The sequence below is a fragment of the Sapajus apella genome, unplaced genomic scaffold (genome assembly GCF_009761245.1).
Source record: "Sapajus apella isolate SASKATOON/1434 unplaced genomic scaffold, GSC_monkey_1.0 scaffold10, whole genome shotgun sequence".
Taxonomy (NCBI): Eukaryota; Metazoa; Chordata; class Mammalia; order Primates; family Cebidae; genus Sapajus; species Sapajus apella.
The window spans coordinates 23,041,430-23,066,049 of record NW_022436950.1 but is presented as its reverse complement, the minus strand read 5'-3'; the positions used below and the strand labels follow the sequence as shown (position 1 = coordinate 23,066,049).

The 24,620-nt window shown below is 43.7% G+C and overlaps 1 protein-coding gene across 4 annotated transcripts in view; it reads left to right on the top strand.

The window, feature by feature from the left end:
* The window catches only part of SMARCAL1 (SWI/SNF related, matrix associated, actin dependent regulator of chromatin, subfamily a like 1), a 69,831-nt gene extending 46,863 nt beyond the window's left edge, over nucleotides 1-22,968 (top strand). For all 4 annotated transcript variants that reach the window (XM_032278292.1, XM_032278295.1, XM_032278291.1 and 1 more), the window contains 6 exons: nucleotides 2,836-2,906; nucleotides 6,268-6,370; nucleotides 14,575-14,757; nucleotides 16,801-16,901; nucleotides 17,892-17,988; nucleotides 22,654-22,968. In XM_032278292.1, the coding sequence (XP_032134183.1) occupies nucleotides 2,836-2,906; nucleotides 6,268-6,370; nucleotides 14,575-14,757; nucleotides 16,801-16,901; nucleotides 17,892-17,988; nucleotides 22,654-22,893 (795 nt within the window). In that variant the 3' untranslated portion in view covers nucleotides 22,894-22,968. The remainder of the gene's footprint in view (nucleotides 1-2,835; nucleotides 2,907-6,267; nucleotides 6,371-14,574; nucleotides 14,758-16,800; nucleotides 16,902-17,891; nucleotides 17,989-22,653) is intronic.
* The last annotated feature ends 1,652 nt before the right edge of the window (nucleotides 22,969-24,620 follow it).

Below are 24,620 nucleotides of genomic sequence, written 5' to 3'. Positions count from 1 at the left end.
AAAAACAAAAAAACAAAAACAAAAAAACAGGCAAAAAACCCAAAAAAAAAAATTTTTAAAAAAAACAATTTTTTTTTTTATTTTTAAAATTAAAAAAAAAAAAAAAAGTCTGCGTAGTGTTTTCTCACGTGGCTATAATTTTGCTAATCATTTTTGTTGGGCCTTTAAGTTATTTTCAGTTGCTCACTATTTTGAGTAATACTGTACGGGAAAAGTAGCTTACATAGGAATTTGTGTACATCTGATTATAAAATGAGTATCAATTTTAAGGAGGAAGTTTCTGGATGGCAGAGTTTGGCATATCTTAAAGGGGGTTGGTACATTTTGCGACATCATCCCTAAAAGGTCTAGCCCAATGTACCATCCCACCAGTCATGTGTAATAAAAGTGTTTGCTTCTTCACACTCTCATCAACTCTAGGTGCTAAATCTTGGGGCAAGCTTCCTGAAAGTGCATTGCAGCATTTTTTCATCTGTTTGTTTTGCCCTCTTTCTTTCTTATTAGGGAGTGTGGCATGAGTGAGTCCAGGTGGGAGGGGTAGGCCATCTCTGAAGGACACAGGAGTGAAACGGTAGACAGGGGCTGACTGGGGTGCCGTCTGATGGAGGCGCACACACTGTGAGTGAGGTCACCATGTGTAAGCCTGCTCTGCCCCTTTGGCTACTGGAAACTGCATTGTGTTAGAGGGCCTAGTCTGCTGCTGGGGACCCTTAGAGGTCCATGAATGGATGTCGTGAAGTCTCAGCTCACTAGCCACAGGGTAACAGTTGTGTATGTGTCCAGAACCTGCTACAAAATAGGAGGGTAGGTGGCTGCCACTGCCAAGACACATGTAGGATATAAACAGGATCCACAGTCTAATCAGTGACCTCATAGCTTCCTGTGGTTCCTCAGCAGTAAAGTCCTGGAAAGGAAAATGGTGGAAAGACACCATTCAAAGCTAAGAAGCTGGCCAGGTGCAGTGGCTCTTCCCTATAATCCCAGCACTATAGGAGGCCGAGGTGGCAGGATTACTTGATCCCAAGAGTTTGAGACCAACCTGGACAACATAGATCCTGTCTCTACAAAAAAATTAAAAAAAAAAAAAAAATAGCTGGGTGTGTTGGTGCATATCTGTAGTCCCAGTTACTTGGGAGGCTGAGGGTCGGGGGGCAACGCTTGAGCCCAAGAGGCTGAGGCTACAGTGAGCCATGATCAAGTCCAGCCTGGGTGACAGAGCAAGACCCTAATAAAAACTACCCCAAAGCCAAGAAGCTGTTTTAACCAGACAGCCTTTCCTCCACCTACAGTCATTCGTTTTAGGTACATTCTGGCTGTGGTTGCTTTCCTGAGTTACCGAGAACCAAGAATGACAAGTTCCGGGCCATAGATATTACTGCTGTTGAATTATGTCTTTGTTCCCCGGGGACGCTGTTCTGTCAGACACAGATCTTACAGAGCTTAAACACAAGAAGGGGGTGGAGGTGCACGTGCTTGCTAGTGGAAGGAGATGGCTAACTGTCTTGGTCCATTTGTGCTGTAACAAAATACTTTAGGCTGAGTAATCTATAAACAGAAATATATTGCTCACAGTTCTGGGGGCTGGGAAGTTCAAAATCAAGTGGCCAGCAGATTCAGTGTCTAGTGAGGGCCCAGTCTCTGTTTGAAAGATGGCAGAAGGAACAAACAGGCTCTCTGTCCTCAAGACCTAAGCATCTCCCAGACGCCCCACTTCCCAACACCACTGCACTGGAAATTAAGTTTCAGATTATGAATTTTGGGGGAACACTCTTACCAATGATGGCAAAAGTATGATCTCTGGGAGGCCAGAGCGATAATAAATGTTACCTCACATTATTATGAAAAGATTTGAGCATCTCCTGTGTTAGCATTCTTTATTAGGAGTCACTTAAATGTAAACTGTAAAGAAAACACAGTTTCCTCTTCTGGGAAGTTAATTGCCTTGTGGGAGGTAGACCAAGAACATCTGACTAATGGTTTTAAAATGATAATAAAATAGGCCAGACACGGTGGCTCACGCCTGTAATCCCAGCACTTTGGGAGGCCGAGGCAGGTGGATCATCTGAGGTCAGGAGTTTGAGACCAGCCTGTCCTATATGGTGAAACCCTTTCTCTACGAAAAATGCAAAATTAGCTGGGCATGGTGGCACATGCCTGTAATTCCACCTACTCAGGAGGCTGAGACAGGAGAATTGCTTGAACCCAAGAGGCAGAGGCTGCGGTGAGCCAAGATCACACCACTGCCCTCCAGCCTGGGTGAGACAGAGTGAGACTCCATCTAAAAAAAGTTAAAAATAAGATAAAATAAAATTATAGTAAAATACACTAGTCAGAGTCCATTGGAATTGATTCAGTAAGTCTTGGACAGAGGTAAGCTCTGTATGTCAGGTATAGTCACAGCATGGCAAAAGAAAAGAGGGAAGCAAAAAGCAAGTGGGGGAAATGTCACATGTAAGTTGTCACCAGGCTGTAGTAAACGGGTGTGCTTACCCAAGGCCACATTTCAGAGGGTCACATGGGTTTGGTGTGTACGGTGAAGCCCTACCTGAAATGCTTTTCCAAAGAGCTTTTGTGTTCCTTGCCTCTTAGATTCTTGCAGCAATTCTTGGACAATGGCAAAGTAGCTATAATGCCATCTCTGAGGACAAAACCAGACCCAGGCAGTTCCTCTCACTTGGCCACAGTGAAAGGGGAAGTCATTGTCAGCACCAGGGTCTCTTGACTCTGGTGACGAGTGGTTAAGATTTGTAAAGCGCATGGGAGCAATAATTAGATCCGCTCATCCCAGAGTTCTCAGACTGGGGCACTTAACATTATTAACTTCTCTTTCAACAGAAACAGCAGCAGAAAGAAGCCCTCATTCTCTTTTTCAACAGAACAGCTGAAGCTAAAATCCCATCTGTCGTGTAAGTGGTTACTAAGCGTTGACCTCTCTCTCTCTCTCTTCTTTAAAAAAAAACAACTTATTACTTTAGTCTGCCTGAATGATTTTACTGCACTCTGAGAAATGACTAGAGATTATTAAATATGGCTTTTGTTGGGGAAGGAAAAAATAAGAGATGATCAGACAGTAGAATTACAGCTGCCTTGAAAATAAAGCTAAGGGAGGGCAGGCTCATGCCTGTAATCCCAGCACTTTGGGAGGTCAAGGTGGGAAAATTGCTTGAGTCCAGGAATTTGAGGCCAGCCTGGACAACATAGTGAGACCCCATCTCTAAAAAATATGAATAGAATTAGCTGGCCATGGTGGCATGCACCTGTGGTTCCAGCTACTTGGGAGGCTGAGGAGGGAGAATTGCCTGGCTGGTTGAGCCTGCAGTGAGCTAACATGGTGCCACTGCACTTCAGCCTAGCAAGAGAGTGAAACCCTGTCTCAAGCAAAAAATGAAAAATTTGGCTGGTAACTGGAGCTACTCCTAGCATGCTCTTGGGTCCTGAAGATAGCCTGTCTTGAGCCAAGTAGGCTGGAGCTGCTGCTCCTTAAAAGGAGGATGGGGTTGTCCTCAACCCTAAACGAAAGAGTTTTCCTAGGAGAACTGTGATCATTTGTCTTCAAGGGAAAAGAAATTAAAAGGAAAAGCTGCCTTATGGGGATACTTGGGTCTTCCCCAAAGTTAGGAAGTGTTATCCATTATTGACCTAAATAAAAAGACAAATGTCGAAGTTTGTTCAAAAGATACGAGCATGTGGTCGTTGTCGTGCTTAGTTCTGTTTCCACCATATAAACTAAAGCTAAAGTAATAATTTCTACTCTTCGAATTATTCATGACAAAAATCTCAATTGGATGCCTTTCTTAAAGAAAACCCCTCTCCTATTTAAATATCAGTGGGAGAGATTTCACCACTGCACTCCAGCCAGTCTGGGCAACAAAGCAAGACTGTCTCAAAAAAAAAAAAAGAAAGAAAAAGGTAGAAACCTGGCAATTCTAATGACGTGCAGTTTGCCTAATTTTTTATTGTTTAACATTCATGTGAAGCTCTGGCAGGATGATGACCCAGTTGATGAAATTACGTTGAGATTGATTCCGTAGGGCTGAGTGGTGCCAGACTGGCTGTGGGGACTGAGGTCTGGGGATAGATTAAGCAACGCAGCTGCCCCACCCTCGCCCTTGGCCCACCTGCCTCTCAACACCCTCTGCCGTGGCAAGAGAGTTCCCCGCACCACTCAATCTGCAGTGCCCCCTTAAAAGACTGCCCAATGCTGGCCTCTCCCCTTCACCTCCTGGGCACTGCCCTTTTCATTTATGACCCTGTTATGGAGCTAATGTACTCCAGATGTGGTTTTTATGGCCTGGAAACTTTTCTCCCAGAAACACAACTGAGTTGCCTCCGCCAACCCATTTCTCATGTGCTGTGGAGTAACAGATGGCAAGGCTGTGCGTTTCTCCCTTGCTCCCTCAGCTCGGGACCTACAAATTTTAGAGTCCACTGGGTGCCTCTCCAGATGCTGCGCCTGGAGCCACCCATTTATTTCCCTTGGAAATTTTAAGTCTATGTTACCACCTCATAAATAAACTTTGATCATACCTTATACATACTTTCTCAAAATTCTATTATACAATAAATTCTGTAGTGCTTTGTAGTTTCCAAACATTTTTTACACCTATGAACTTATTTCACATTGACAGCATCTTTGTGAGATCATGTAAGTCACACTGCTCCATTTTAAAAATGCAGACACTGAGTAAATCTGTGGCTCTCTGGACCTCAGAGTCACACAGCTAGTAAGTGGAAATTAGATTGTATGTCTTAAAAAGCCCAATTTCCTCAGCTGGTTGTTTTTCTTTTTTTTGCTATTGTTCGTTTTTTCATTTTCATGGGCATCTTTTAATATAAAAGCCAAGGTTATCAGGGTAGGCAGAGATTTCCAGCCTAGAAACTTGTAGAAAGTTATAGAACAACAAAGCTGTGTATGAGATATAAAGAGGCATTAGGAAAATTGGGGCCTGTGGTTTTTATGAGCTCACCAAGTAGATTGTGTGGCCTTGTGACTTTTTGATGCTGTAGCATAAACTTTTTTGCTTATAGTGTGGCAAATTTTATCTCTCTCAAAATAATTAAAGTAGATTCTATTGGTACTAACAGTTCACAAATTAAGCTCAAATCTGATGCCCTGGTCAGTCGTGTTGTTTGAAATGATTCTTGGATGTTTAGAGGGCAGTCCACGTACCTTTCCCCGACCTGAGACATGTCCTTCAAGGAAGGCAGAGTCTGTTCCCTGCCCAGACACACCTGTGGCTGGGAATGGCCTCAGCAAAGGAGCTCACTTGCCTCTACTGGGCTTACCTCTTCTTTGGGATTGTGATCCCTCTTCAGAGAGCTACCAGGGGAGAGGGGGACCCAGCCAGGGTCTGTTAACCTGGTGACTTCCCACCCCACGCTTCCTGAGGGTAGCCACCTTCTCTTAAGGCCAAGCTAAAGATAGGTGGGAAGTTTGCTGGGTGCAATGGCTTACGCCTGTAATCCCAGCACTTTGGGATACCAACGCAGGCAATTCACTTGAGGTCAGGAGTTTGAGACCAGCCTGGCCAACATGGTGAAACCCCATCTCTACTAAAAATACAAAAAGTAGCTGGACGTGGTGGTATATACACCTGTAATCCCGGCTACTCAGGAGGCTGAGGCGGGAGAATTGCTTGAACCTGGGAGGTGGAGGTTGTAGTGAGCTGAGATTTCACCACTGCACTCCAGCCAGTCTGGGCAACAAAGCAAGACTGTCTCAAAAAAAAAAAAAAAAAAAAAAAAAAAGAAAGAAAAAGATAGGAAGCTAAGAAAACACACAGTGGTTGGAAGAGAGAAGTAGATTAAAGGGAGGCCAAACAAATGAGATCCTTCTATCCATAGTCCTCTGCCTCGGAAGGGAATTCATTTACTATTGACTTAATTACTGGCTCTGTCATTTGAGGTCTAAAGTGGGAGGAGCTGGAGATCCTTCCTGGAATATCTCTTCAGTATTACGTATGTGTCAATATTAAGCTTCTAGAAATTTGTGTACTGTCAAGAATTCCTTAGTCCCCTCCCTAAGTGCTTTCAGATCTACAGAGGACACTCTAATTTATATTTAAAACACATTATAATGATAGTCAGAGCTAAAGTGAAAACTGTTGATCATCTTCTATGATCCCAGATAATAAGAAGGTTTCCATAACATACCAGACACACATAAAACATAAGGAATATAGCCTGCAGGGGATTTGTGAAAATAAAAAACAAACAAACATAAGAAATAATATGCTTAATCTGTTTCGTTGTCATTGTCAAATGCAGTGAATATATCATGGACCTACTGGAAAGTGGAAAAGAGAAGTTTCTAGTGTTTGCACACCATAAGGTGGTTCTGGACGCAGTTACGAAAGCGCTTAAGAGAAAGGTGAGCTTCCTTTGAAATTCGTTATGGGTTGCTTTTGCCATGTCCCAAGTTGTTCTGAGCAGGCTTAGGTCAGATCCAAGCAAAGTGAGACCAATGGCTTCGAAGCATTGCTGAAGACTTTCTGAAGAAGAGTTCTTTTTGCCTGTAGAACCACAGTGGGGTCAAAATGTTTCCCCAGCCATGTCATTTTAACTTCCTCTGTGCCCCAAATAGCCCAGAAGTCTTGCTTTAGGAACATCTCCCAGTGGCTGTTCCATTCTGCATAATTACAAAGAGAGGGGATAGCAAAATTGTCCTTTTGTACAGAGACAAGTATTTATGTGAATGTTTTTCTTTTTTCCTTCCTTTCGTTCCTCCTCAGCACAGTGAAAGCACCTTTATCAATTGCATGTGGTTCAGTGTGCAGACGTTAGTGTAGGGTTTTATGGCTCTCCTGAAATTGAATAAAAGGGATCTAGAAGGGTTTCCAAGGACGTTTATGAAAACTGAACACACTTCCTCTCCTTTCCATTTTTGGTTAAATTTAAAACTGGAAATTGCTTTGTATGGTCCCTCATCGTTTATATTTATGTAATATTTAAATGTACATTAAGGGTACAGAGAAATATACAACAAACACCCGTGTATCTCCCACCCAGATTTAATTAATAAAAAGTTTTGCTGTATTTATTTTAAAGTGTTTTTTGGGGGTTTTGTTGTTGTTTTGTTTTAATTTTGAGGCAGAATCTTGCTGTGTTGCCCATGCTGGAGTGCAGTGGCAGGGTCTTGCTCACTGCAGCCTTCGCTTCTCAGGTTCAAGTGATTCTCCTGGCCCAGCCTCCCAAGTAGCTAGGACAACAGGTGCACACCACCTCACCTGGCTAATTTTTGTATTTTTAGTAGAGAAGGGGTTTCACCATGTTGCCCAGGCTGGTCTTTAACTCCTGGCCTCGAGTGATCCGCCCGCCTAAGCCTCCCCAAGTGCTGGGATTACAGGTGTGAGCCACCACATTCAGTCTGAAGGCTTATTTTTTAAATAATAAAATACTTAAGTCCCCTCAATATTCTAACTCTATTCCCCTTCCACCCTCTTCAGCGATAACATCACTATTCTGAAGGCAATGGGTATTCTAGCCCTCCTTGTTGTCATACTTCATTCTAGGAGTATGTATCCTTAAGCAATTTGTAGTCTCCTTTTTGCATCTTTTTTAACATTTAAAATAAATGACAGCATGGTGTAATTTCTCCTGCAACTTACTTTTGTGCTCAGCATTGTTGTTGAGAGTTCTTCCTACTACATTACACGTTTAGTTCATTCACTGTAACTGTGGAATTGTATCTCATTGGATAGCTATACCACAGTTTATCCATTCTCACGCTGATGGACATAGAATTGCATTTACAGTGTTGCTATTGTGTGAATATTATAGTATATGTATGTTTGTGTCTATGCATTTCTTTATGCCTTGTACATGTGCCTTGTGTGGGGGAGGTCTATTCAAGCATGGTCTGCATGGTTATTAAATAGGCTCATCTTTATACTGAGTGTTGTCAAATTGCTCTCCAAAGTGATCATTCACATTTATAATCTCACTAACAACCTATAAGGGTTCCTGCTGTTCTGTGTACCTATTAAGTTAACACTGGTATCATCAGACTTTTTAGTTTTACCAATCCAGAAAAATGATACATCATCTCATTCTTGCTCTAATTTGCATTTCCCTGACCACCAGTAAAATGTGTATCATTTTATTATTTATTATTGGCCATTTTAGCTGTCTCCTGTGAATATTCTGTTTGTATCCTTTGCCTGTTTTTCTGTTGCATTGTTTTTTCCTACTTATTTAGGAAAATTCTTTATAAATTCTGGATATTAATTTTTTATCAGTTATCTTTTTATCTTTTAAATTTCTCTTGTAGGGGAGGGGGTCTTGCTCTGTTGTCCAGGCTGGAGTGCAGTGGATTCGTCTCAGCTCACTGCAACCTCCACCTCCTGGGTTCTAGAGATTCTCATGGCTCAGCCTCCCGAATAGCTGGGATTACTGGTGCACACCACCATGCCCAGCTAGTTTTTTTTGCATTTGTTTAGTAGAGATGAGGTTTCACCACATTGGCCAGGCTGGTCTCAAACTCCTGGCCTCAAGTGATCCACCCACTTCGGCCTCCCAAAATGCTGGGATTACAAGCATGAGCCACCAGGCCTAGCTGGTTTAATTCAATAATAAAATTCATAAATAGTAAACAATAATAAAACTAATAAAAACTCCAACTAGATCTTTTTTTGTTGTTTTTTTTTTGTTGGTGGTTGTGGTGGTAAGACAGAGCCTCACTCTATCTCCCATACTGGAGTTCAGTGGCACGAACACTTCTCACTGAAGCCTGAACCTCTTAGCCTTAAGTGATCCTCCTGACTGAGCCTCCCCAGTAGCTGGGACCTCAGGAATGTACCACCACCCCTGGCAAATTTTTTAATTTTTTGTACAGACGGGGTCTTGCCATGTTGTCCAGGCTGGTCTAGACCTGGGCTCAAGCAGTTCTTTTGCTTTGGCCTACCAAAGTGCTGGATTACAGGCATTAGCCGCCACATCCAGCCTCCAACTGGATTTTTTAAAAGGAGCTTTATACCGTTATTCCCAAGAACATCTAAAAAAAAAAAAAAAAAAAAAAAAGCAGGAGGGATATCAAAGCAAATACAAAAAAGAAGAATGTTAGAAGACCTGTCCCTTCAGATATTAAATATTTCAATGTATTATAAAACACCAGTAATGGTTGGGTGTGGTGGCTCACACCTGCAGTTCCAGTACTTTGAGAGGCCGAGGTGGACAGATCACGAGGTCAAGAGATCAAGACCATACTGGCCAACATGGTGAAACCCTGTCTCTACTAAAAATACGAAAATTAGCTGGGCGTCGTAGCCCGTGCCTGTAGTCCCAGCTACTCAGGAGGCTGAGGCAGAAGAATCACTTGAACCCGGGAGGTGGAGGTTGCAGTGAGCTGAGATCACGCCACTGCACTCCAGCCTGGCGACAGAGTGGAACTCCATCCAAAAAAAAAAAAAAAAAACAGTAATTAAAATTTAGCCATGCTGGCCCCAGAGAGATAGCCAGTTGGGTGGAATAGAATAGATAGCCCCTTACCATAAACAGAAAGCAAATACATGATCAAGGAGTCGTCACAAATCCATTTTTAATTTCTTCTGCAAAGTTTGGGTAATTGCCTAAATAATTGGGGGCTAGGGAGAGTAGATGAAACTTTACCTCACTGTTTACTATATTAAATTCCAGGTGAATCAAAGATCCTTGAAACCATAAAGTATTAGAAGAAAATATCAATGAACAATAACTGATGACTGGGTGGAGAATGACTTTCTAAGCATGAAAACAAAGAAATTACAAAGGAAAAATCGATTCAAACTACCTAAACATGTGGATTTATTCTGTGACACATATACACAGTGGTTAATTTTCTTTTTTTTTGAGATGAAGTTTTTGCACTGTTACCCAGGCAGGAGTGCAATGGTGCAATGTCAGCCCACTGCAACCTTCACTTCCTAGCTTCAAGCAATTCTCCCACCTCAGCCTCCAGAGTAGCTGAGGTTACAAGTGCCTGCTACCACACCCGGCTAATCTTTTTATTTTTAGTGGAGACAAAGTTTCACCGTGTTGGCCAGGCTGGTCTCAAACTCTTGGCCTCAAGTGATCCACCCACTTCGGCCTTCCAAAGTGCTAAGATTACTGGCATGAGCCACTGCACTCAGCCCACAGTGGTTAAGTTATGATTCTCTTGTACATTTGTTACATTTTTGGAGGGCAGTTTGGCAGTAACTTAAGGTGTACACTCATGTTTTCAAATCTCACTTCTAGGAATTTATCCTAAGGAAATAATCAGACTAGTCAGATTTATAAATGAGAATATTACGCATGCTGTTTATAATATTCAATAATTAGAAATCTAGGTATTTATCAACAAATATACTCTTAAATAAATTATAGTCCATTCAGCCATAAAATATAATGTTGATCAGTGGTTCCTACCTTTGGAGATCATTGAACACTGTAAGAACCTGAGGAAGCTCCAAAATTGAAGCTCTTGGATTCTGGTTAGTATATATTGCTATGGGAAGATGACCATACTATGGACAAAAAGCTATATGTATAATAATTTTTAAAAATTGTCATGTTGATTAGGTACAGTGGCTCACACCTGTAATTCCAACACCTTGGGAGGCCGAGGCGGGCAAATCACCTGAGGTTAGGAACTCTAGACCAGTCTGGACAACATGGTGAAACCCCATCTCCACTAAAAATATAAAAATTAGGCATGATTGTGCATGCCTATAATCCCAGCTAGTTGGGAGGCGGAGGCACAAGAATTGGTTGAAACCAGGAGACATAGGCTGTTGTGAGCCAAGATCCTGACACTTCACTCCAGCCTGGGTGACAGACAAGACTGTCTCAAAAATAAAATAAAAGTTGTCATGTATGGAAAAAAGCCTGACTACTACATACCAGTACGTTAGTGATGATTATCTCTAAGTAGTTGTCATCTTTTTCAGTTTTTTTATATTTTTGCAATGAGTGTGTATTATTTTTATAATCAGAAAAATTAAAACATGTTTTTTTGTTTTGTTTTTTTTTTGAGATGGAGTTTCGCTCTTGTTACCCAGGCTGGAGTGCAATGGCGCGATCTCGGCTCACCGCAACCTCCGTCTCCTGGGTTCAGGCAATTCTCCTGCCTCAGCCTCCTGAGTAGCTGGGATTACAGGCACGCGCCACCATGCCCAGCTAATGTTTTGTATTTTCAGTAGAGACGGGGTTTCACCATGTTGACCAGGATGGTCTCGATCTCTTGACCTCGTGATCCACCCGCCTCGGCCTCCCAAAGTGCTGGGATTACAGGCTTGAGCCACCGCGCCCGGCAATTAAAACATGTTTTTGCTGGCCAGGCATAGTGGCTCACACCTGTAATCCCAGCATTTTGGAGGCTAGGGTGGGCGGATCTTGAGGTCAGGAGTTTGAGACCAGCCTGACCAACATGGTGAAACCCCATTTCAACTAAAAATACAAAAATTAGCTGGGCGTGGTGGCACGCACCTGTAATCCTGGCTACTCAGGAGGTTGAGGCAAGAGAATCTCTTGAACCTGGAGGCAGAAATTGCAGTGAGCCGAGATTGTGCCACTGCACTCCAGCCTGGGCGACAGAGCAGGACTCTGTCTCAAAATAAAATATATTTTTTAAAATAAAGGAGCATTTAGAAAACAACAGAAAATTAATAGAAGGAAATAAGCTAGGGAAACTATTAGCCACCTCTGTGACATAAAAATAATAGCTTTTACAGGTAAAAGTGGTTCCTAACTCCAAGTAGACAAAAAAAAAGGGCAACCTCTATGAATAGATAGTTCATCAGAGAAATGACACCAATAGCGAATTAAAAGATACAAAAACACTCAATTTCACTAATAAGTAAGTGAAAAATACAGATTTTTTATTTTTACCCCATCAAGAGGTTTTAAAAATGTGCGGTGCTCACTGTTGATGAAAGTGCACCAAGATGGACATGCTGATACATTAGTTGTTGGACAGTAATTTGGTAGTAATATCAGGAGCCTTAAATCAAGTTTTTTCTTTTTGCTATGGTACTTTGCTTTGTAGTCCAATCTAAGAAAATCACCAAATATTAGCATCCTCTTAAAAACGTTCCATTTTAATAGCATTATTGAGGTATGATTGACATGCAGTAAACTGCACATAATATGTACAATTTTATAAGAATCAAGATAGGAAACATATCTGCCATCCGCTCCCTGCTACCCCAGAGTTTTCTCTCGTCCCTTTGTAATCACTCCCTCCTGCTCCTTCCCCAAGCAGCCACTGGTCTACCGTCTGTCACTGTGGATTGGTATGCAGTTTTTTAGAGTTTTATGTAAATACGGAATATAAATGTAGAGAAAAGGACATCCAGGATGTACTTTTTGAGATGTATCCATGCTGTGGTGTGTCTCACTCCTTTTAGCGTTTACTCCTTGGTTTTCTTTTTTGGTTATCTAGACCTGCAGATGTTAACTTCCTTTTAGTGCTAAGTTACATACCATTGTACATCGTCCATTCACTGTTGATGGACATTTACCAATACGTCTTTTTAGGAAAAAAGAGAGACCTCTGGCCGGGCGTGGTGGCTCACACCTGTAATCCCAGCACTTTGGGAGGCCGAGGCGGGCGGATCATGAGGTCAGGAGATTGAGACCATCCTGGCCAACATGGTGAAACCCCGTCTCTACTAAAAAATACAAAAATTAGCTGGGCGTGGTAGCGTGTGCCTATAGTCCCAGCTACTTGGGAGGCTGAGGCAGGAGAATTGCTTGAGCATGGGAGGTGGAGGTTGCAGTGAACCGAGATTGTGCCACTGCACTCCAGCCTGGCGCGTGGTAACAAAGCGAGACTCTGTCTCAAAAAAAAAAAATGAGACCCCTAAATCTGCAGAAATAGAATGGTTAAATTATGCTGTTGCTGCATAATGACATATTATAGAGCTGTTAAAAATGATGTTTTAGAATGCTTAATAATACAGTTTACTTATGTTTAGTGGGAGAAAACAGGATATAAAACTTTTTATTTAAAAGATATCCCATACACATCAAAAAAAAAGACAGGAAAAAGTAGATTGTTTAGATTACTAAATGTTTTTATTTTCCTTATCATGTTTATTATTAGTAAGAATAAATAAATGCCATTTAAAAGAAGACAGCTAAACATGCAGCTATCATACAATACGGCAGGTGACTTGTGAGCATTTTCCTCTGGGAATTGAAGACTTAGGTTAACAGGAAAAACTTGTACACAATGTTCATGACAGCTTTATTTGTAGTAGCCACAAATTGGTATCAACTCAGATGTCCTGCAACAGATGGATGGTGAAACTGTGGTACATTCATACCATGGGCTACTTCTCAGCAATAAAAAGGAGAAAATTATTAATACAGGTAACAACTTGGATGAATCTCTAGAGAGTGCTGAATGCAAAAGCCCATTCTAAAAGGTTACATGTTGTGCAATTTATATAACATTTATATTGTATTGTATTTTATTTATTTTTTTGAGACGGAGTCTCGGTTTGTCGCCCAAGCTGGGGTGCGGTGGTGGGATCTTGGCTCACCGCAACTTCTGCCTCCCGAGTTCAAGTGATTCTCCTGCCTCAGCCTCCCGAGTAGCTGGGATTACAGGCATCTGCCACCATGCCAGCTAATTTTTGTATTTTTATTAGAGACAGGGTTTCGCCATGTTGGCCAGGCTGGTCTCGAACTCCTTACCTCAGGTAATCCACTCACCTTGGCCTCCCAAAGTACTAAGGTTATAGGTGTGAGCCACCGTGTCCGGCCTATACAGCATTCTTGGAAAAAAAAAAAAAAAATTGGCTGGATGTGGTGGCTCATGCCTGTAATCCCAGCACTTTGGGAGGCTGAGTCAGGTGGATCACCTGAAATCAGGAGTTCAAGACCAGCCTGACCAACATTTCAGAACTCCATCTCTACTGAAAAAACAAAAATTAGCAGGCATGGTGGTGTGCGCCTAGAATCCCAGCTAGCTAGGAGGGTGAGGCAGGAGAATCCCTTGAATCAGGGCAGAGTCGGGGGCGGAGGTTGCAGTGAGCCAAGATCACGCCACTGCACTCCAGCCCGGGCAACAGGAGTGAAACTTCATTTTAAAAAGGAAAAATAAAAAATTTTTTTTAGAAATGCAGGACAAGTGAGTGGCTATCAGAAGCTAAGGACTGTGGAAAGGGGAGGGAGGTAAAAGGATCCTTGCAATGTTGGAATTGTTCAGTGTCTTGATATTGGAGGTGAATATATGAAAACCTACACAGGCGATAAAATTGTGTAGAACACAAGGATACAAGTAAAACAAGAAATCGGAAGCTCAGTGGATTGTATAGAAGTCAGCATACTGGCTGTGGTATTATACTGTAGTTTTTATAGAATGTCACCATTGCGGGAAACTCGGCAAAGGCCTGAGAGGGATCTCTGTATTATTTCTTACAGTGGCATGTGAGTATAAACAATCATCTCAATATAAATTTCAATTTGAAAAGAAAGGATAAGAAAAGCTCTGAAGGCAGAGGCCTCTGCTGAACTGACAGCTGGTTCCATGCTTGAGCTGTGGCTGGGGGTAGTTTGCTCAGAAGCCCCCTGGGCTGTTGCTCACCTCGCTTCTGTCCCTTGTTCCTGCAGCACGTGCTCCACATCCGCATCGATGGCTCCACCCCCTCAGCTGAGCGTGAGGACCTATGCCAAAAGTTCCAACTGTCGCAGGGGCATGCCGTGGCCGTGCTGTCCATCACCGCCGCCAATATGGGTCTCACCTTCTCCTCTGCTGACCTGGTGGTGTTCGCTGAGCTGTTTTGGAACCCAGGGGTAAGAGACGCAGAAGACTTGGATTCCCCCAGGCATGCTCATGGCTGTGGGCAGGAAGCAGCGAGTGTCGGTTGTGGAAAGTGTGGTTTCCTTTTTACCCATTCATTATACTTCCCGCAAGTCAGTTTTCACTTTTTTTTAAGCACTGCTATGTTGATTGGCTAGTTTCTTCTCTTTTTTGAGACAGAGTCTCTTGTAACCCAGGCTTGGAGTGCACCGGCATGATCTCAGCTCACTGCAACCTCCACCTCCTGGGTTCAAGTGATTCTCCTGCTTCAGCCTCTCGAGTAGTTGGGGTTACAGGCATGCACCACCACGCCTGGCTAACTTTTTTATTTTTAGTAGAGTTGGGGTTTCACCATGTTGACCAGGCAAGTCTCAAACTCCTGACCTCAAGTGATCCGCCTGCCTCGGCCTCCCAAAGTGCTAGGATTACAGGCCAGGTGATTGGCTAGTTTCCCGATTTTCACAGCAACCTATAGGATGATCAACTCCATTTTATCAACGGGAAGGTTGAGGTCTTCCAGGGCTAGAAGGAATCTTAGACCTCATGTCTCATAGGAGGAAGTTGGGACACCAAGAGCTCAAGGGGTGAGCCAGGACCGCACCTCCATAACTGAAGCAGGGCACGTGGTGGCACCAGGTTGCAGCCCAGGCCTCTGGCGTTCTAGCCTGTGCCCCCTTTAGTAGCTGTCACTGTGAGCTGCTTTAGCAATGGAGCCTCACACAGAGTGACAGTGGTGGGGGTTCCTTGGACACCACCACTGGCTTCACCTGACTGAGGGCAGAGATAAGACATCTGTTTGAACTGATAAATTTTTCTGGTAATATCCAGAAAGAAGTTATATCCCCTTTGATATATTGTGGCTTTTGTTGGCTACACATGAGGGACTCCGTTAATAATGGGTACACCTCGAGGGTGATTCCATTTTATAATAGAAATAATGCTCTTGATGTTAGGTAGCTTTTTTCCTTTCATTTCTTTTTTTGAGACAATGTCTTGCTCTGTCACCCAGGCTGGACTGCAGGGACTTACGGGCTCACTGCAGCCTTGATTTCCCGAGCTCAGGTGATCCTCCCACCTCAGCCTTCTGAGTAGCAGGGGACTACAGGTGCACACCTCAATGCCTAATTTTTTGTATTTTTTGTAGAGATGGGGTTTCGTCATGTTGCCCAAGCTGGTCTAGAACTCCTAGGCTCAAGCAATCTGCCTGCCTCAGCCTCCCAAAATGCTGGGATTACAGGCATGAGCCAACACACCCAGCCTTTATTTATTATACAGCTTACCACTATATTAAACCACCACCCTATGCCCAAATCATGGATAGCCTTTCCCTTGTGTGTAATGCTTTTATTTATTTCGAAGATAACTTTTTTTTCTTTTTTCTTTTCTTTTTGTTTGAGATTTAGTTTCATTCTGTCACCCTGGCTGGAGTGCAGTGGTGCAATCTTGGCTCACTGCAACCTCCACCTCCTGGGTTAAAGTGATTCTTCTACCTCAGCCTCCCAAATAGCTGGGACTACAGGTGTGCGCCACCACACCCAGCTAATTTTTGAATTTTTAGTTGAGATGGGGTTTCACCATATTGACCAGGCTGGTCTCGAACTCCTGACCTCATGATCTGCCCAATTCAGCCTCCCAAAGTGCTGGGATTACAGGCATGAGCCACTGAGCTCGGCCCAATAACTTTTTATTTCACACAGAGAAGCAATGGAAGTGTGCAGGCCTCCATCCCCATCCCGTCCCATGCAGCCTGGCTGCAGAGCCTGTGCCCCTTCATTCGCAGCACCTAGCTCAGTGCCCAACACTGAACGACCATTTCCCCAACCAGGGCTGCTTTGGGTTCTCTCTTTTGTTAAAATGGCGGTTGCTGGTAGGTCTGAGATAGTGAAATGCAGGTTATTTCTAGGTCTGAGGCAGTGAAGTGCTTTGAGCAGGGAGGGTGGTGTGGGGCTGAAAATGGGGGGTAGAGAGGGTACCTGCTATGGTGGGTGGGACTGCTTCAGGCCTTCACCTGGCTGTCTCGATTCCTGGACACACAGGTGCTGATCCAGGCCGAGGACCGCGTGCACCGCATTGGACAGATCAGCTCTGTGGGCATTCACTACCTCGTGGCGAAGGGCACGGCTGATGACTACCTTTGGTATGGCTTGGCTGGGTGGCCTGGCAGTTGGAGATGAATGAGGGTGGAAACTGATGATATGTTTACTCTGCTCCCAAAGTGCTTCTACTTTTGCTAAGTAAGATCTTAAAGGATCTGTAGAAAATGGACTTGCAATGCCCTCCTGCCTTCATCATGACCATATTTGGCCTCCCTCACTAGCATTCACTGGCAGCTTACAGGGTGCCTGAGGAATCTTCTAGAAATAAGGGGTTGTGCCTCCTTTCCTGCTGCTCTGAGGCAGGGAGAGGTACCAATTGTGACAAAATGTAGATGGAATTTAGTTTGTAAAACACTCTGTTCCCAGCCGTGAAGGCATTTGTTAGGACAGGGTGACAGTCGTCTTTTACGTTTTATGTTGTACGTTTTTCTGGTGGGCATATCTGATATTGCTGCTGGCGGAACACAGGGAGAAAGTGGCTTACCCTAGACCATGTAGTGTACTTCGTTAGCAGAACTGGAGTAAGATTTTCAACCCTGGGGCTTTCTATTACCTAAGCAAAAACTCTCAAAAAGCTTCTTCCCCTTATCTCCCCTTCCTGATATTAAATGTCTTGATTATCTCATTAGTTTCCACTGCCCGTCTCTGTTTCCAGCCTTGTGACTAAGGAGTCTTCCCTCTGCAATGTGTGTGGGTCACTCCTGCTTCCCTCTGTTCAGTGGATTTGTTAATTGGGCAGCTCATAACACCACCAGATTCAAAATGGTGTTGTAATGAGGCAGCATTTATTTCCTACACATATTCCATTAGAAAGAATATTGGACCTGATGATAGTCTTAGCCCTAAATTGGAGGTTTTACAAATGAGAGAGGGCAAATATTTCAAGATGGGTGTGTGTGCCTTGAGAGAGGCAAAGATGTGAAACTGTAAACAAGCTGTGGTCCCATAGGAACAAGGAGGGTGGCCTCATTTTCATCAGTCTGGTGGTTCTGTAAAGGTTGTATTCACCACAGCTCATTTCTCCCCAACAGGCCCCTGATTCAAGAGAAGATTAAAGTTCTGGGGGAAGCCGGGCTTTCTGAGACCAATTTTTCAGAAATGACGGAAGCCACTGATTACCTCTACAAGGTAATGCCAGCACATGGCTCTTCGCCCCTGGAGCAGAGGGAGGCATTAAGCTGTCTGCTAAGTCTTTGGGTCTTGAGTAGGAGGATGTGAATCACTCCTAGGGGCCTCCCACAGCCCCGGAGCTGAAAACAATGGCCTGCAGTCATTCTCAGCTCAACCCATGCGTGCATCCCTTTATGGGGGAAGTGATGGCATTAGCTCCTACAGCTTCTGACATCCCCGCACAGGTTCCGAATGCTGCCTCTTCCATGAGGCCATTAGAAACTGGCAAAACTCTCCATGGCAAATGTTGAATTATTTCAAAAAGTACATAGCAACACCACACAGAGGGCTGCCAAAGCAATGCATCCCCAGCACAGAATGGGGAGTGTTTCACATAGGGTATTGGCTTCGTATAACATATATTCCTGTCTGTCATTTTATTTTATTCTCAGTGTCTCTCCACTTTCTAGAGGGGTAAACTGAGACATGGCCGTGCAGTAGGCTTGCACAAAGTCACAGGGCATGTGAAGCCAGCCCAAGGGAGAAGGCTTCCTGACTCGGCCCAGCATTCCTCCTGTGACCCCAGCCCCTTGTTGTAAAGGAGTATAAGAGGATGCTGAACATCCCTCTGTGACCAGGAAGGCCTTGCCAAAGGTGCTGAGGGGAAAGCTGCTGCCTCTGAACAAGACAGCCCTGGGCCCACCATGCCTGCCTGGCCCCAGTGCTCCAGCCCAGTGGCTGCCACGGCCTCTTCCTCCCCCATTTCAGTGAAACACAATGAAGGGAGCAAGAGACCCAGGGCCTTCCGAAGGCTTGTTTCCCTTCACTAGCTTGGATTGCTGGCCAGAAGTGAAAACTAGGAGTATGGCCTCCTGGAGCACAGCTCATGGCTGAATTGTTTCTGCCACAGGAATTTGAACCAGGTCTGAGCCTCATGCAGAAAGGTAGCCTTATGGTAGTTTATCAGGAAAGTGAAGCACCTTCTCCTTCCTGTGAAATCACCATCAGAAGTTGAGTTAGGCCAAGTTTGGTTGGTGCAAACCTGTGGTCCCAGCTACTCGGGAGGCCAAGGCGAGGATCACTTAAGCCCAGGAGGTTGAGGTTGTTGTCAGCCATGATGGTGACTGTACTCCAGACTGGGCAACAGAGCAAGACCCTGTCTCTTCAAAAAAAAAAATAATAATAATAATAAATAAGAAGTTGAGTTAAATCTTATCGTTGACACCAAGACTTATGACTCCGTAGATCTGCTCACTCACTTACATTTATTTGCTAAATATTGGGATAAATAAGACTCAGATCATATTTTTAAATGCAGACTGTAAATTATCCTTTCAGACATAAATAGTTAATAAGCCAATTTTAAAACAATCTTATTTTTAAGGTTTTTAAAGAACTCTCCAGTTCAGTGGAATGGTAAATATAGTAACAGGGCCTAGGTTACTATATGCCTTTTGAAAAGAAAGAGCCTGACTAGGCATGGTGGCTCAAGCCTTTAATCCCAGGCCGAGGTGGGCAGATGGCTTGAGCCCAGGAGTTTGAGACCAGCCTGGGCAACATGGTGAAACCCCCATCTCTACAAAAAATACAAAACTTAGCTGGCATGGTGGCACATGCCTGTATTCTTAGTTATTCAGGAGGCTGAGGCAGGAGGATTGCCTGAACCTGGGGGGCAGAGGTTGCAGTGAGCCAAGATCACACCACTGCATTTCAGCCCAGGCAACAGTGCTAGACCTTGTCTCAAAAATGAAAAGCAAGGGCCTGTTTTTAAAGGATTCTCACTTGAACTCATTTATTCCTCCTTGCCTTTTTCTAACTTAGTTATGAATTTCTACCTAAAATATACATACAAAGTAATATAAATGAATTTTATCAATATTTTTTTGATTAATAACTATCAGTTTATTTTTTAATTAAGATGGGGCTGAAAATTCTATCAACGACTAGAAAAAGAAAATGTTGCTTCCAATATAGGAGAAGAAAGCAAAAGAGATTATATCTCACTGAGATAGCCTTCCGTCTGAGAGGGGAAATGAAATATTAATCCGATCTTGGAACTCACTTCCAATTAATTATGCATGCCCCAAGTTAGCATACAGTGTTGCCATCATCATAATCAAATGCACATTAGCAGCTTTTTCTCTTGGAATAGGCTGCCTTACCGGGCAGCATTTCCTTGACATTGTAGTCATTCAGAAAGAGGCCGATGAGGGCATCCTGCAGGAGGACATGTGGGTTATTTGGGGGTCAGCCTTAATGACCTTTAATATCATTGCCCTCTCTGCAAGGCTGAGATCCTGAAAGGCTAGGAGATTTTGGGTGCAGGTTAATTGAATCATCTGGAGTTCTTACGTGACAGGTTGTCATGATCAATTCACAACGAACTCCACCTATGTGGAGGGATCCGGTTAAGAAATAGTGAGGGACAGTGGCCAGGTGGGTTGAGACCTAATTATATAAAGGCCTGAAAAGCCAGGAAAGCAACTTTAGAATTGATGATGTAGGCACAGGGAAGCCCAAAGACATGACAGAAAAAGAATCTTTAAAGGAGAGCCTGGGGGGGAAATCAGCTGGCAAAGATCTGTGGGCTGTTTGAAATGGGAAGCAGCCTGAGTCAGGAAGTGCAGTTGAGCTGTTGCAAATCCATGCAGTACCAAGTGCTGTGGCCCAGGTCAAGATGGTGCCTGGAAAGAGAGAGGAGGGAACTGCATGAGCCGAGGACTCAGTATGCCTGGATGGCTTCCACATGGGAGACGATGAGAATGCAGGTAGACTATCAAAATAGGCTTATGCGAAAAGAAGCTGATTTGGGAGTATAGGAGTGAAATGAGAGACTTTTTTTTTTTTTTTTTTTTGAGACAGGGTGTCACTCTGTCACCCAGGCTGGAATGCAGTGGCACTATTCTGGCTCACTGCAACCTCCGCCTCCCAGGCTCAAGTGATCCCCCCATCTCAGCCTCCCGGGTCGCTGGGACTACAGGCGCGCACCACCATACCCAGCTAATTTTTTATATTTTTGGTAGAGATGGGGTTTCGCCATGTTGCCCAGACTGGTCTTGAATTCCTGACCTTAGATGATCGACCCGCCTCAGCCTCCCAAAGTGTTGGGATTACAGGCGTGAGCCTCCATGCCCAGCCTTATTTTTATTTATTTATTGTTTTTGAGACAGAGTCTCTCTCTGTCGCCCAGGCTGGAGTGCAGTGGTGCGATCATGGCTCACTGCAACCTCTGCCTTGCAGGTTGAAGTGATTCTTGTGCCTCAGCCTCCCAAGTAGCTGGGACTACAGGTGCACACCACCACGTCCGGCTAATTTTTTGTATTTTTAGTAGAGATGGGGTTTCACCATGTTGGCCAGACTGGTCTTGAATTCCTGAGCTTAGTTGATCCACCAGCCTCGGCCTTCCAAAGTGCTGGGATTCTACGCGTGAGCCTCTGTGCCTAGCTTTATTTTTATTTATTTATTTATTTTTGAGACAGAATCTCACTCTCGCCCAGGCTGGAATGCAGTGGTGTGACCATGACTCACTGCAACCTGTGCCTCGTGGATTCAAGTGATTCTTGTGCCTCAGCCTCCCAAGTAGCTGGGACTACAGGTGCACACCACCATGTCTGGCTCATTTTTAATATTTTCAGTAGAGATGGGCTTTCACCATGTTGGCCAGACTGGTCTCGAACTCTCGACCTCAGATGATCTACCTGCCTCGGCCTTCTGCAGTGCTAGGATTATAGGCGTGATCCACTGTGCCCAGCCAAGAGATCATTTGATTTAAACAAGTTTAGTTTTATGAAACTGTGGGATGTCAGTGGAGATATGGAAAATATACCTCTGGATTAAAAAAATGGTCAGGGCTGGAAATTGAGGTGTAGGAAAGATCAGGAGAGGGGTAATAGTGATCCTGTGTTGTGGTTGTATCCGCCGGGCATGGTTTTAACACTATACCATTGTCATCAGTGGACAGATGCAGTTGGTGGGTATTTTGATCATTTGTAATTTAAGGTAATCAGAACAGGTACACATGTCTACTTATGAATATGTTAAATGTGTGTGTTTTTTCAACCACTTTGAAAATTAGGTATAAGCCATGGCTGAACACAGAGATTTGGAAATCTAGGGGACTGAGCACATGGTGGCTCACACCTGTAATCCCAGCATTTTGGGAAGCTGAGGTGGGCAGATTGTTTGAGCTCAGGAGTTCGAGACCAGCCTGGGCAATATAGTGAGATCCCATCTCTTAAAAATTTTTTTAAATAAAAGTAAATTTTAAAATAGAGATTTATAAGTTGAATTATACCTTAACTGACCCTTCAGTAGAGAAAGGCTTTTGAGGAAGTGCGATCCTGGGTGCTATTTCAGTACTGAAATAGTGATTTGGAAAGTTTGAAAGGAGAAAACATTTCCGATGTAAATTATAGTGCGAGAGGAGCTTCTTTGTTGCACTCGCAGCCGTTTCTTTTTCCTAACCCTGTAAGTGCAGAGACAGTCAGATGTCAGACACTAAATAATGAAGCTGCTTTAGTGATGGTTTGCTGAGATGATGTACATTCACCATCATGTCGCTCCCTGATGCCATAAAATGTGTGGTCTCTCATCTGTATATTCTCCCATCAGCCACAGTGGAGGAGGGTCAGTGTTGGAGCCTGGGTTCTTCCTTTTATCTCCTCTTTTCTTTCTCTCATATAGGACCCAAAACAGCAGAAGATCTATGACCTATTCCAGAAGTCCTTTGAGGAAGAAGGAAATGATATGGAGCTCCTGGAAGCAGCAGAGTCCTTTGACCCAGGAAGTGCTTCAGGAACATCTGGAAGTAGTTCCCAGGACATGGGAGACACCCCGGATGAAAGCTCATTGACAGCCTGTACACAGAAGAAAAGGAGATTTGAGTTTTTTGATAACTGGGACAGCTTTACCTCTCCCCTGTAAAAGGGGCAAAAAGAAAAAAAAAATAAAAAGCATTTAAAAATAATGGAATCAAAATAAAATCACGTATTTTGTTTTTAAACTTTTTGCACTTCTCTTGCCATTAGAGCGGTGCTTGTGCCTGTGTCCAGGCTCAGCAGGAGACCAGGCCAATATCAGCTTTCCATTCCCATGTCATTATGTGTGGCCTTGCTCGGGGTCTCAATCTCTGATCTTCTGGCTTAGGGATGGAGACAGTGAGTCATAGTAGTGGGTAATTCATGTTCTCTAAATAATGAGGTCCTTCCTACACAGTTCCCAAAATCTAGAATTTTACAATTTAGTGACTCAACAAATATTTACAGGGCACCTAATTTGTGCAGGCACTGTCCTGGGTGCTGGCAGTCAGTCATCCAACAAGAGACAAAGCACGAAGCTTTGCGGAATTTACACAGTGGGAGAGGCGATGGTTGTAAGTTCTTTCCAATTAAACTCTTTATGGACACTAAAATTTGAATTTTATTAATTTTAATGTATCACAAATTATTCTTTTGATTTCTTTTCTGCCATAAAAAAAAAAATGGTGAAACCATTCCTTGTTCACCAGCTGTACAGAAACAGACAACGGGTTGGAAGTTGCCCACTGCCCATAGTTTGCCAACCCCTGGTTTAGAGCAGCGTGATTCAATAGCAATGTAATGCAAGCTGCATATGCGATTGTAACTTTTCTAATAGAACAGTTAGACTAAAGATCAATAATATATTTAACCCAATATATTCCATATATTTCAACTTATAAATAATATTTAAAAATTTTGAGAAATTTCACATTCTTGGGCTGGGTGCAGTGGCTTATACCTGTAATCCCAACACTTTGGGAGGCCAAGGTGAGCAGATCATTTGAGGTCAGGAGTTCGAGACTAGCCTGGCCAACATGGAGAAACCCCAATGTCTACTAAAAATACAAAAATTAGCCGGGCATGGTGGCATGCATCTGTAGCCAGCTACTCAGGAGGCTGAGGCACAAGAATCACTTGAACCTGGGAGGCAGAGGTCACATTGCAGTGAGCCAAGATCATGCCACTGCACTCCAGCCTAGGCAACAGAGCAAGACTCTGTCTCAAAAAAAAAAAAAATTTACATTCTCTTTTCTAGACTAAGTCTGAAACAACATATTTGACATAGGCAGCATCTCAGTTTGGACTAGCCACAGGTTTCGCATGCTCACTAGCCATAGGAGGCTGGTGGCTCCTGTGTTGAGCAGCTTCAGTTTAGAGGGTGATGAGAGAGTAGAATGCCATGTGGGGAAGAGCAATAGTTGATAATGTTGAGGAGAGTGACAGAATGAAGCAGAGCTCACAGGCCACAGTGAGGAATCTGTGGGTTTAATTCTGAGTATGAATGGAAGCCACCAAATGGCTTTGAACAGACATATGAGGCAATCTAATATAAATCAGATTGCTTCATAATGTCTTTGTAAATAGAGACACAGCATCTCACTGTGTTGCCCAGACTGGTCTCAAATTCCTGACCTCAAGTGATCTTATTGCCTGGGCCTCCCAAAGTGCTGGGACTACAAGTGTGAGCCACTGCACCTGGCCCCTTTTCATTTTTTTTTTTGAGACGGAGTTGTGCTCTCGTTACCCAGGCTGGAGTGCAATGGCGCAATCTTGGTTCACCGCAGCCTCCGCCTCCTGGGTTCAGGCAATTCTCCTGCCTCAGCCTCCTGAGTAGCTGGGATTACAGGCACG